Source organism: Sinocyclocheilus rhinocerous, unplaced genomic scaffold (genome assembly GCF_001515625.1).
Source record: "Sinocyclocheilus rhinocerous isolate Xijiao unplaced genomic scaffold, SAMN03320098_v1.1 scaffold722, whole genome shotgun sequence".
Lineage (NCBI taxonomy): Eukaryota > Metazoa > Chordata > Actinopteri > Cypriniformes > Cyprinidae > Sinocyclocheilus > Sinocyclocheilus rhinocerous.
In genome coordinates, this window is record NW_015638934.1 from 14,779 (window position 1) to 26,378 (window position 11,600).

An 11,600-nucleotide genomic window follows, 5' to 3' on the forward strand; every position below is an offset into this window, starting at 1 on the left:
ACTCACACTCACACACACACAGACACACACACACAGACACACTCACACACACACAGACACACACACACAGCATTCACATTACTCCTGTCATTCAGGAAGCCCAGGTGAAACACCAAGGGAAGCGGAAGGAGATGCCAGTTTGGCGGGTTACCCATGGTTCCACGGGACGCTGTCACGGGTGCGGGCGGCCCAGCTCGTTCTCGCTGGCGGTGCACAGAGTCACGGTCTGTTTGTGATCCGCCAGAGCGAGACGCGTCCTGGAGAATACGTCCTCACCTTCAACTTCCAGGGCAAAGCCAAGGTGAGCCGCGACATTCAGCGCTTGTGACCATAATGACATCTGAGCAGACATCTGTCATGCATCTGCTATTCAAGACTTTAACCAGCTTCCTGTACGAAACAAAAATATTTGAGAATATACTGGAAAATATAATGCAATATATTAATACATTTCCATAAATGGAAAACTAGTGCTTATATTTTTCAAAATACTGCAAAATATGCATGAACCATGCATGACCATGTACTGATATTTGTAAAAACGTGTGATGGTATATAATATTAAAACATTAACCCCCGTTTCACAGACAAGGCTTAAGCCTAGTCCCAGACTAAAATGCATGACTTGAGCTGTTTTAACTGAAAGAAACATGGACTGACTGAATTTTAAATCATGTCAGTGCTTTTGTTTTGTCTCAAAATGCACACCAGTACTGTTATTTTCTAAGACACTTTTATAAAAAAAAATTACATAAATGTCCTAATTGAACTATGGCCTAATCCTGGCTTAGTCTAAGCCCTGTCTGTGAAACCAGGCCTAATATTTTGGACAGTTTTTGTTGAAGTCATGGCAACATGGTGGTTGGAAATTGAAATTTGACATTTCTAACTTCATAGATAGAGTGCTATATAGTATATATAGCACATAAAAAGACATAGAAAGTCTTCTGGAAAAACAAATTGGTTAGTTTTTGGTTAAAACCAGAAAAAAATGTGCCAATGGGGTAAGAAACAAACTTAACAAGATTATTTTTCTTGACCCATTGGCAGATATCTTTTTCTTGTTTTAAGCAAAACCCTTTTTTTTTTAAACAAAATTTTGAAAACTTTTTCAGAAAAGTCAAGTACATGCATCTTTATTCAAGAATGTTTCGATATTTATACTAGAAACCGAGACAAAAATACTAAGTATGAAAATCATTTGCAGTGCATATATATATATATTAGTCTAAGCCCTGTCTGTGAAACCAGGCCTAATATTTTGGACAGTTTTTGTTGAAGTCATGGCAACATGGTGGTTGGAAATTGAAATTTGACATTTCTAACTTCATAGATAGAGTGCTATATAGTATATATAGCACATAAAAAGACATAGAAAGTCTTCTGGAAAAACAAATTGGTTAGTTTTTGGTTAAAACCAGAAAAAAATGTGCCAATGGGGTAAGAAACAAACTTAACAAGATTATTTTTCTTGACCCATTGGCAGATATCTTTTTCTTGTTTTAAGCAAAACCCTTTTTTTTTTAAACAAAATTTTGAAAACTTTTTCAGAAAAGTCAAGTACATGCATCTTTATTCAAGAATGTTTCGATATTTATACTAGAAACCGAGACAAAAATACTAAGTATGAAAATCATTTGCAGTGCATATATATATATATATATAATTACATACATTACACATACGTGTTCCCATATAAATATGAATATATGTGACCCTGGAGCACAAAACCAGTCTTAAGTGTCAATTTTTTGAAATTGAGATGTATACATCATCTGAAAGCTGAATAAATAATCTTTCCATTGATGTATGGTTTGTTAGGATAGGACAATATTTGGCCGAGATACAACTATTTGAAAATCTGGAATCTGAGGGTGCAAAAAAATCTAAATATTGAGAAAATCATCTTTAAAGTTGTTCAAATGAAGTTCTTAGCAATGCATATTGGTCCGTGTACTTTTGCTTCCATTCGTTTTTCGTTTTTTAACCATGACGGAAAAAACGAAAAAAGAACGGTTATTGTATTTATAAATGCCATGCTGAAAACCAAAATTGAAATTACAACCGTACACACAAAATGCTGCCTGAAAAAGTTAAATATTGACTTCTTTTCAGATTTTTGTTAATTAATTTTTGCACTTTTAATAAACATTTGAAAAATGCACAATTAATATAGTATAAAAGAAAAATTTATAATATAATTTTGACCCGTACAATGTATGTTTGGCTATTGCTACAAATATACCCCAGCGACTTAAGACTGCTTTTGTGCTCCAGGGTCACACATACACATTATATCTATATCATCTGTATATTTAGAGAATAATGTGTTAATTAATGTTGTTAGACTTTCCATCCTGTGAAGGGGCAGCCCAGACAGAAGCCACAAAAGTTAACGTTGAATTAAATGTGTGTGTGTGTGTGTGTGTGTGTGGAACAAATTTGTTCAAATATATCTATGATTTTTAATAATAACACCAAATGACACAACTCAAATGAATGCATTAATAATCAATAATTTAGTTGCGCTTATATATGGATCTGTGGTGTTGTGTGTTCGGCAGCACCTGCGGTTGTCTGTGAATGACAGCGGTCAGTGTCACGTTCATCACCTGTGGTTCCAGACGGTGGCTGATATGTTACAGCACTTCCACGCTCACCCCATCCCGCTGGAGTCCGGCGGCTCCACAGACATCACGCTACGCTCATACGTACAAGTCCAGCGCTCGCCCACAGGTACACACACACACACACACCTGACACGACCTCACTCTTTACCGTGTGTGACTCGCACAGTGCTGGGGACTCACTAGTTACATGTAACAGAATTACGTCATTTAATTACCAAATAAACACAATTGTAATCAGTCACAGTTACTTAGAAAAAATGTGTAATTCAGTTACAGTTACTTCTGAAAATGTTAACGATTACAAAAGGGGTTACATCTGAATATTTTTCACATACACACACACACACACACACAGATTTAATTGACTTCTTTCATAAATTGCATCGACTTCTCTAAAATATGAGACACCAATGTTTCAGGAGTTTAGGACACAGAATAGGACACATGCTTATTTGATAACTGTTTGGGTTTATGTGTATGTATTATTTAAGATTAACTGTTTTCAACAGGGTCACATATTTGATTTCAAAAACAGTATCATATCTACTAAACTATTTCTTATGATTTTAAATCAGTTTTTAACCTCAGAACAATCTCAAAGTAAAAAGAGGTGCTGAAGTCTGATAGCACGGATCAGCTCTAGGCATGACGAAGCGGATATCATATATTATGCACCAAGAGCTTGTAACACTCCAAAGAGAAAGGAAAAAATGAAATCGCATCATATGACCCCTTTAAATTCAATGATTATAATCTTAACTGAAGTGATGAAGATTTTGAAAGTGACAGTAATCAGTGTTGAGCGCTACTGTAAGGTTAACCCTGCCTGCTTTACATGTTTCAAAATGATCAACAGTTGAAAACATTAGAAATTTAGAAAAGTAATCAGTTACATTACTTTAATAAAGTAATTGAAATAGTTACACTACTTATTATATTTTAAATAGGATAACTTGTCAACTGTAACCTATTACATTTCCAAAATAACCTTCCCAACACTGTGTACACGATGCACCCAAACTAACAGCGAGAGAGTCCACAGTCACGGCTCTGTTCTGTTCATTAAACTGCATTAAGCACAAAATTAGTTGCTGCAATTTAGCGGACTTTAAGTATACCAGTTTAGTACACTAAATGTACAATCGCAGGGTATTTTTATTGAGTACATAAATAAGTAAATGTATTTGTAGTGTACTTAGCATGAAATAAATTTATTTCAAATAAATTTTAGCATATTCATTTTTCACTAGGGACCTGAAGTTGTCTCTAAAAGAAAAGTGGAGTAACCAGTTCAGCTCTGTTTACTTGGCATTAAGTGTCTGAATCAAAGCTCAGAGTTCATGAACGTCATGATTTTGGAAGGGTTTCTTTGAGTCTTTGATGCACGGAGAGATCCAGGAAGTCAAAGTTATAAATGATAACAATTACAGATGATAATCATAATGAAAAATTAAAATGAAAGAAAAAGGTTAACAATGAATACAAAATCCAAACTGAGTATGTTTTGCTAAAATTTCTAAGAGAGTAATCTAATCTAAGTATAATGATCTTCAGAAGTCAAAAGACAAAGGCCACTTTGCAAATACCTACTCTTGAAAACATCCTTGCATAAAAAACATCTTTTTCACTGAGAACAAGTTTCCGTCCTATAAACACATTTACAAGATGTGCCTTTATATGACAAATCTTAAGAGAAAATACTATGTCAATGGAATATGAGTATAAATTGAAGTAATAGTAATAAAAGAGATTAAATGAATAATGCTTGAGCATATGAGCAACATAAGACAGTAATATGGATATAATGTGGAGAATCATAAAGAATAACTCAGAATGAATATACTGTATAAATGAATTTTAAAAATAAGAAGAAAAAATATAACAACATTGGAAATTTGCACACACCTTAAAAAAGTTTTAGTTTGCTCTTCCACAAATCAAGGCCTAAAAAGGTCTTACAGGTAAATAAAGTAAATTAAGGGTAAATAAAGAACTGGAGCCGGTTGCATAAACTCTTTAGACTAGTCTTTAAAAGTTAGTCATCTAATTTTTTGTTTCTTCAACACTGGTCATAACTTTTTAAGTTCAGTTATGAAAAGGTAGATTGGTCTTGTTTGTATTGGAAGAGTAAGAGTGGTTACTCCTTGGCAGCTGCTAGCTGGTCAAACTACTGGCTAAGTTTATGCAACTGGCCCCTGGTTGTTTCAGTAAGTTTGTATAGTATTTTCTTTACTCTTTACTTCAGAAACTATGTCTAAAAAGGGTAATATTTTATGTATTTGAGGTCTGAGATGTGGGAACGGTGAAGAGAGAGAGGGCAAACATTTTGCATTTTAGGTCAGCATTGCCATCTAATCAGCCAATATTGTCTTAAATAGCACTTCATCTTTTATAACATGGGGTTTTGACCAAATATGTTAAATCTTGATTTTTGTCAAATGTTGCAACAAGATGTTTGTTTGTTTGTTTTTGTGTGTGAGTGTGTGTGTGTGTGTGTGTGTGTGTGTACCTGTTTTTCTATTCTGGTGGGGACTTAAACCTGAATACACACAGACTCATGGGGACTCGTGTCACGGTGGGGACCTAAATTGAGGTCCCCACGGGTAAACAAGCTCATAAGAAATATTTTAAAAAAATACTTTAAAGTAACTACAAATGAGCGTGAAAAGTGAATACCTTTAAAATAATTTCCGTGTGGAGCATGCCCCGATCCCCGCAGTGTTCTCACCTGTGTGCATCTCTGACTGCTCAGATGTGGCTCCTCAGATCCCAGCTGCCCCGCGGGACTCCGCCGTCTGTGGGGCCGAACCCCAGCTCTCCAGCGCAGCTCCTCCGTCAGACACAGTGCTGTCCTCCAGCTCGTCCTCGTCTCCGATGGCTCAGCCGAGCGCCGGCCTCCACAGCCGCAGCAGCAGCGCCGAGAGACTCCTGGAGCCCGGGGCCGCGGGGGCCGACGACTACCACGAGAGCGACGGCACGCGGCGGACTCGAGCCGTGGAGAACCAGTACTCCTTCTACTGACGCTGCTGCTGCTGCGCTTCATGAGAGACGAGAGCTTTCACTGTTACAGCACACTCCAAACTGATCAGGTGTCTGAGTGTTTCCCTTTGTGTTGTTTCTGATTTGATGTGTGCGATTTACTCATGTTTAGTACTGATGAATATCTCTCCTGCTGACCACGGCTGCATTTATGTGATCAAAAATGCTGTAAAATGTTTAAAATATTATTATAATTTAAAACAGCTGTTTTCTATTTGAATCTCTGTTAAACTGTAATTTATTGCTGTGATGCGCAGCTGTATTTTCAGCATCATTACTCCAGTCTTCAGTGTCACATGATCTTCAGAAATCATTCTAATATGCTGATTTGCTGCTCAAGAAACATTTCTGATTATTATCAATGTTGAAAACAGTTATGCTGCACAATATTTATAGTAAAGACATTTATAATGTTACAAAAGATTTCTGTCATTTCCGATCAATTTAATGCGTCCTTAATTAATATAAGTATAAATTAATTTTCTTTCTTTTTTTTTAAGCTTTCCCCAATCTTTTGAATGGTAGTACATCACAGTTGTATATTAAGCTGCAAAAACATTTTCAACATTTCAGCATATTATACTGATTTCTGAAGATCATGTGACACTGAAGACTGGAGTAATGATGCTGGAAATACAGCTGCTCATCACAGAAATACATTACAGTTTACAATAGATTCACTTCAATTGTAATAATATTTTTGGATCAAAATGAATTCAGCTTTGCTGAGGCTTCTTTCAGAAAACATTAAAAATATTAATCATTCCAAACTTTTGACCGGTAGTGTATATTTGATCTTCCTTTATATGCCATCACATCATGAAATTGATTTTGCAATCATCAACAAACTTTATGCTCATCATGTTTTAATTATGTTCACCTGTTTGGCCACGCATTATTCTAATATTAGTCATATCCTCCTGACTACCAGGAAAAAACAGTTTTGTGAATTTAGTATTTTGTCATGTCATTACATTTAGAGCATAAGAAAAAATTTGAAAAATAAAATTGACATTTTATTCATATGTTATGCCATGTCCTCTGTAGAAGACATCGGGACTTTAAAAAGTGCTGTTTTTTAAGAAATAAAAAGACATGAATAGACATGAAAAGGCAAAAACAGTGGGATTTTTGTTTTTAATCACAAATCAATTTTCATTTTTTATACCAAACTTTATATAAAGACGATTCTCAACTGTTATAAAAAAAGATATTTTTAAAAACCATTTTTCTTTATGCAAAATGTGTAAAATAGCCATAAACGAGTTTTTCCATTATATACAATGTATCTATAAACTGTATCTAATTTGCATATTAATGTGTTTTTGTGGCAACGTAGAATGAACAAATAAGTGCAATAATGGGAGTAATAATTAGCAAGAGTTTCATAATAATATTGATACATAATTTTTTCTCTATTCATTTGTTGTGTCTCCCAAAATGTGTAATAAACATGCTTTAAGTCCCGGTGTCCTCTACAGTGGACATGTATGAAATCGATGTCCTGTTTCATAACAGAAAGTCATATTTTGATTTGAAACCCCATAACATTTTCCTGAGATGTTGATTTATGACAAACAATTTGAAAATTAGTCGGATTTAAATGATAATTACAAAATATTGTCATATTTCCATAAGGGTGTTACACTTGATCACTAAATAAATGTCAGCCATTTTTAAAGACCAAAGAGAAGGAGTGGTCTCGGTGAAGCATCCAATCATTGGGTATCTCTGGAAAGCCCTGAATGTGCTCTGTACAGGACTCCAGACTTACAACTGTGACATGTAACGTCTCAGAGAAATCACTAAAGCATAAAACTCCACAGCTGGTAGTCAGGAGGATTTAGGACATTGATAGATTTTGGGATGTACTTTTTTGAGTGTAAAATGTGATATTTTTTTATCACTCAATCTATTGGTAATTTTCAAAAAAATGGCCAAAAATGTAAAAGAAGACAAACCTTTTTATGGGCTGTGGTGACTTGGACATCACTGTACTTTTGTGCGAGACATTTTCGTGATGTTTTCCTGCACAAAGGGCTTCTAAACATCACCTGATCTTCACCAATGGCAGAGTGTCTTATTTAAAGGGACAGTTCGGCCAAAAAGGAGAAATCATTTATTCTCTATAAATGTTGTTCCAAACCTGTAAGTGTTTCTGCCTTCTGTTGAACACAAAAGAATAAATGTATAAAATATACAAACAGTTGCTGGCAGCCATTGACTTCCATAGTATTTTTCTCCATGGAAGTCAATGGCTACCGTCCCAACGTTCTTCAGAATATCCTTCTTTATGTTCATCAGAAGAAAGAAACTCGTACATGTTCGGAGCGACGAAGTAAATGAAGAATGAATATTCTTTTTATAACCAATTCAAGTCAGGATCACCTGATAAAACCTTATAACTCGTGTGAACTTGATTTAAACAATTACATGTTAACATAAAATAAGTCTGTTTTTTTGACTGCTTCGCTCTCAAAGCAGATGAGGATCTGATTTCAGGAGATTCTCTCACATCTCGGAGTCTCGTGAATACAATCCACAGAGCTTCACCATATTTGCACAGTGACCGCGTCTGTTCGAGAACATGTTCAGTACCTTCCCATGTGTCTGTGCGACTCTCTCAAAGCTTGTGTTTCTCATGTGTTTGGTTTGGTGCGTGTGCTGTCAAGAGTTCTGCTCTGCTGTGGTTGAACCTCAACAGTCCTCATGCTTGAAGAACAGTCATGATTTTAACCGTTACGAGAGACAGAACCAAAACGGCATGTACTTTACCTTTAACTGGGTCGTTTGTTGTTAATGTGAACTAGTTGTGTCCCAACAGTTCAGGGTCACCCAAACCTCCAGCGATAAGAGTCATGCTTCAGATTCAAAAAATAAATAAAAATATGTGACCCTGCAGCACAAAAGCAGTGTTAAGTCGCTGGGGTATATTTGCAGCAATAACCAACAATACATTGTATGGGTCAAAATTATAGATTTTTCATTTATGCCAAAAATCATTAGGATATTAAGTAAAGATCATGTTCCCAGGGTCACATTTGGATAAAGAGACGAAACCTGCTCAATGCAGCAGTAGAGCTCGACTGATTTCGTGGATATGATAACTGTGGGATAATAAAGTGGGGAAACAGGCCAGTATTGAATTAACTGGCTTTTAAAGTCAACATTGAATGCAAACCTTACACTGTTTATTACTAATAATTACACAAATCACATATTTGGGGAGAGTATATTGTGCTTGATGTCTCCATCATCATCATCGTTGAATAAGTGAAAATGACTGATGTGTTGTAGCTCCAGCTGTAGAGTCCATGCATCTTTCCCTTGTCGTGTTATTTAACGTCGTCTACTACTGCGTTTTGTTTATATATGAATCCTTGATGCTAACAGTGGAATGAGTTTGGAACATTCTGGGATTTTGTATCAAGTGATGACCTTCACATTAAACTTTATATTTCTGTGAATAAAGTACCACAAAGAAAGGTTTTCATTCTAAATGCAGTGTGGAGAATAAAGAGAGATTTACGGTTACACCGATTAGTCCATGTAGTGAGCGTGTGAAGCAAAGATTGTTTTATAAAATCATTTGATATTAACGTAAGGCATCCTGCACAAACCAAAAACCCATGACATAGTATATTATAAATATAATATTCATTTATATATAGCTCTAATTATTGGAATTGTAAATGAACATCAGCAACAAGTATGCTGAATAAATATTGCTTTTATTTACACGACCAGTCAAATGTTTTTGAACAGTAAGATTTTTCATGTTTTATAAAGAAGTCTCTTCTGCTCTGCAAGCCTGCATTTATTTGATCCAAAATACAGCAAAAACAGTAAAATTGTGAAATATTTTTACTATTTTAATTAACCGTTTTCTATTTGAATGTCTTTTAAAATGTAATTTATTTCTGTGATCAAAGCTTAATTTCTCCAGCCACACGATCCTTCAGAAATCATTCTAATATTCTGATTTGCTGCTCAAAAAACATGCATTATTATTACTATTATTATTATCAATATTTAAAACAGTTGAGTACATTTTTTCAGGATTCTTTGATGAATAGAAAGATTCAAACATCAGCATTTATGTGAAATAAAAAGCTTTTGTAACATTATACACTATACTAGTCAAAAACTTGGAGTCAGTAGAATTATATATATTTTTTTGGGTTAAGACATTATATAAATTAATACTTTTATTTATCCAGGCTGCTTTAAATGGATCGAAAGTGACGATAAAGACATTTATAATGTCACAAAAGATTTCTGTTTCAGATAAATGCTGTTCTTCTGAACTTTCTATTCATCAAAGAAACCTGAAAAAATTCTACTCGGCTGTTTTCAACATAATAATAATAATAATAGTTTTTTAAAGAAGCAAATCAGCATATTATACTGATTTCTGAAGATCATGTGACACTGAAGACTGCAGTAATGATGCTGAAAATACAGCTGCGCATCACAGAAATAAATGACAGTTTAACAGATATTCACACAGAAAACAGCTGTTTTAAATAGTGAAAATATTTCACAATATTGCTGAATTTGCTGTATTTTGGATCAAATAAATGCAGGCTTGCCGAGCAGAAGAGACTTCTTTAAAAACATTAAAAATCTCACCGTTCAAAAATGTCTGACTGGTAGTGTATATTAAAAAATTAACCTTATAGTAGGTGAACTTTGATGGCAATGGTCATTAATCAGTTACAGGTTTATGATGCATTTTCTAGGATTCACAAAATGTGTCTCAGACGGCCAAAATTATACAGTGCTACAAACTTGTATTTGTCTTTTCACTATCGTACTAAACACTGTGGATTGCAGTGCAATTAGTTTGCTGCACTTCTTCCTCTTCTTGTTATATAGGCTACACATTCACAGGAAATGCGAATAATGATGTAAATACAACACTCAACTGCTAAGCTTCTTCTTCCGTGGTTAACAGCGTTCATGTCTATGAAGCCTTTACAAGCAAACCTCGTCGGCGCTGATTCAAGACCTCAGGCTGATAAGAATGCCGCCTCCGCAGAGCAGCAGCAAGGCGACCGTGACCTCGTTCATCTTCATCCGTCTCCAGGTTCTGAGCTTGTGCTGCTGCTGCTGGCGCGTCTGCTCTCGCCTGCGTCTCATCTGCTGCTCTCTCTGCAGCTGCTCGCCGTAATGCGCCTGATAGAACGCGTCGAAGTCGAAGTGAGCGCTCGCGTCAGGGGCGCGTCGAGGCGTCGACGGTCTCCCGGCGCTCTGCACGTCGGTCCGGTTGAGTATCCCGCGGTCGTACTTCCTCCGGAGGCCGCTGTCGCCGAGCACACTGTAGGCTTCTGCGACGAGCGCGAAGAGCCGCGCCGCGTCCTCGCTGCGGTTCCGGTTCCGGTCCGGGTGATGGATGAAGGACTGTTTATAATAGGCGCTCTTGATCTGCGCTGGCGTGGCGCCTGGCGAAACCCTCAGGATGTCGTAGTAGGCGGTTGGGCTCCGGTGCTCCTCGCGCGGTCCGGTGCAGTAGCCTCGGATCCGCGGTTGTTTGGTCACTCCGTGAGTCCTGTCAGAACCGGCAGGGCTCGTAAACTCATCCGCCGCGGACAGATGATGATGATAACGTCTCTGTAGTGTTATAGCAACAGAGAGTTTGTGTGCTCCGCTCCTCAAACAGCCGCTGACCTCCGCCATGGCCACTGCAGATCCAGAGACCTACATCCGGCAAAACAAAGATATGAACCAATCAGAGACGGGGCACACAGGAAGCGGCGTACCATTGGCCAACAGTGTTGGGCTAGTTCCTCAAAATGTTTTATTTATTACTCATTACTAGTTACTCCTTTCAAAAGTAATATACTACGTTATTATATATATATATATATATATATATATATAATATCTTTATTTGACCCTCTAACTCTAGCACTCTATTCTAATTCTATT

At 36.5% G+C, this 11,600-nt stretch overlaps 2 protein-coding genes across 2 annotated transcripts in view; one reads left to right on the forward strand and one right to left on the reverse strand.

Annotated features, from left to right (window-relative positions):
- The window catches only part of LOC107750119 (SH2B adapter protein 2-like), a 13,388-nt gene extending 7,569 nt beyond the window's left edge, over positions 1 to 5,819 (forward strand). The window contains exons 5-7 of the mRNA XM_016565384.1: positions 96 to 301; positions 2,565 to 2,736; positions 5,383 to 5,819. Coding sequence (XP_016420870.1) covers positions 96 to 301; positions 2,565 to 2,736; positions 5,383 to 5,651 — 647 coding nt within the window. The 3' untranslated portion in view covers positions 5,652 to 5,819. The remainder of the gene's footprint in view (positions 1 to 95; positions 302 to 2,564; positions 2,737 to 5,382) is intronic.
- A 4,479-nt stretch (positions 5,820 to 10,298) lies between these two features.
- On the reverse strand, positions 10,299 to 11,395 carry dnajc30b (DnaJ (Hsp40) homolog, subfamily C, member 30b). The gene has a single exon (XM_016565385.1). It carries the CDS (start codon positions 11,346 to 11,348, stop codon positions 10,674 to 10,676), a length of 675 nt encoding a protein of 224 aa, XP_016420871.1. The 5' UTR covers positions 11,349 to 11,395; the 3' UTR covers positions 10,299 to 10,673.
- Positions 11,396 to 11,600: the final 205 nt, after the last annotated feature.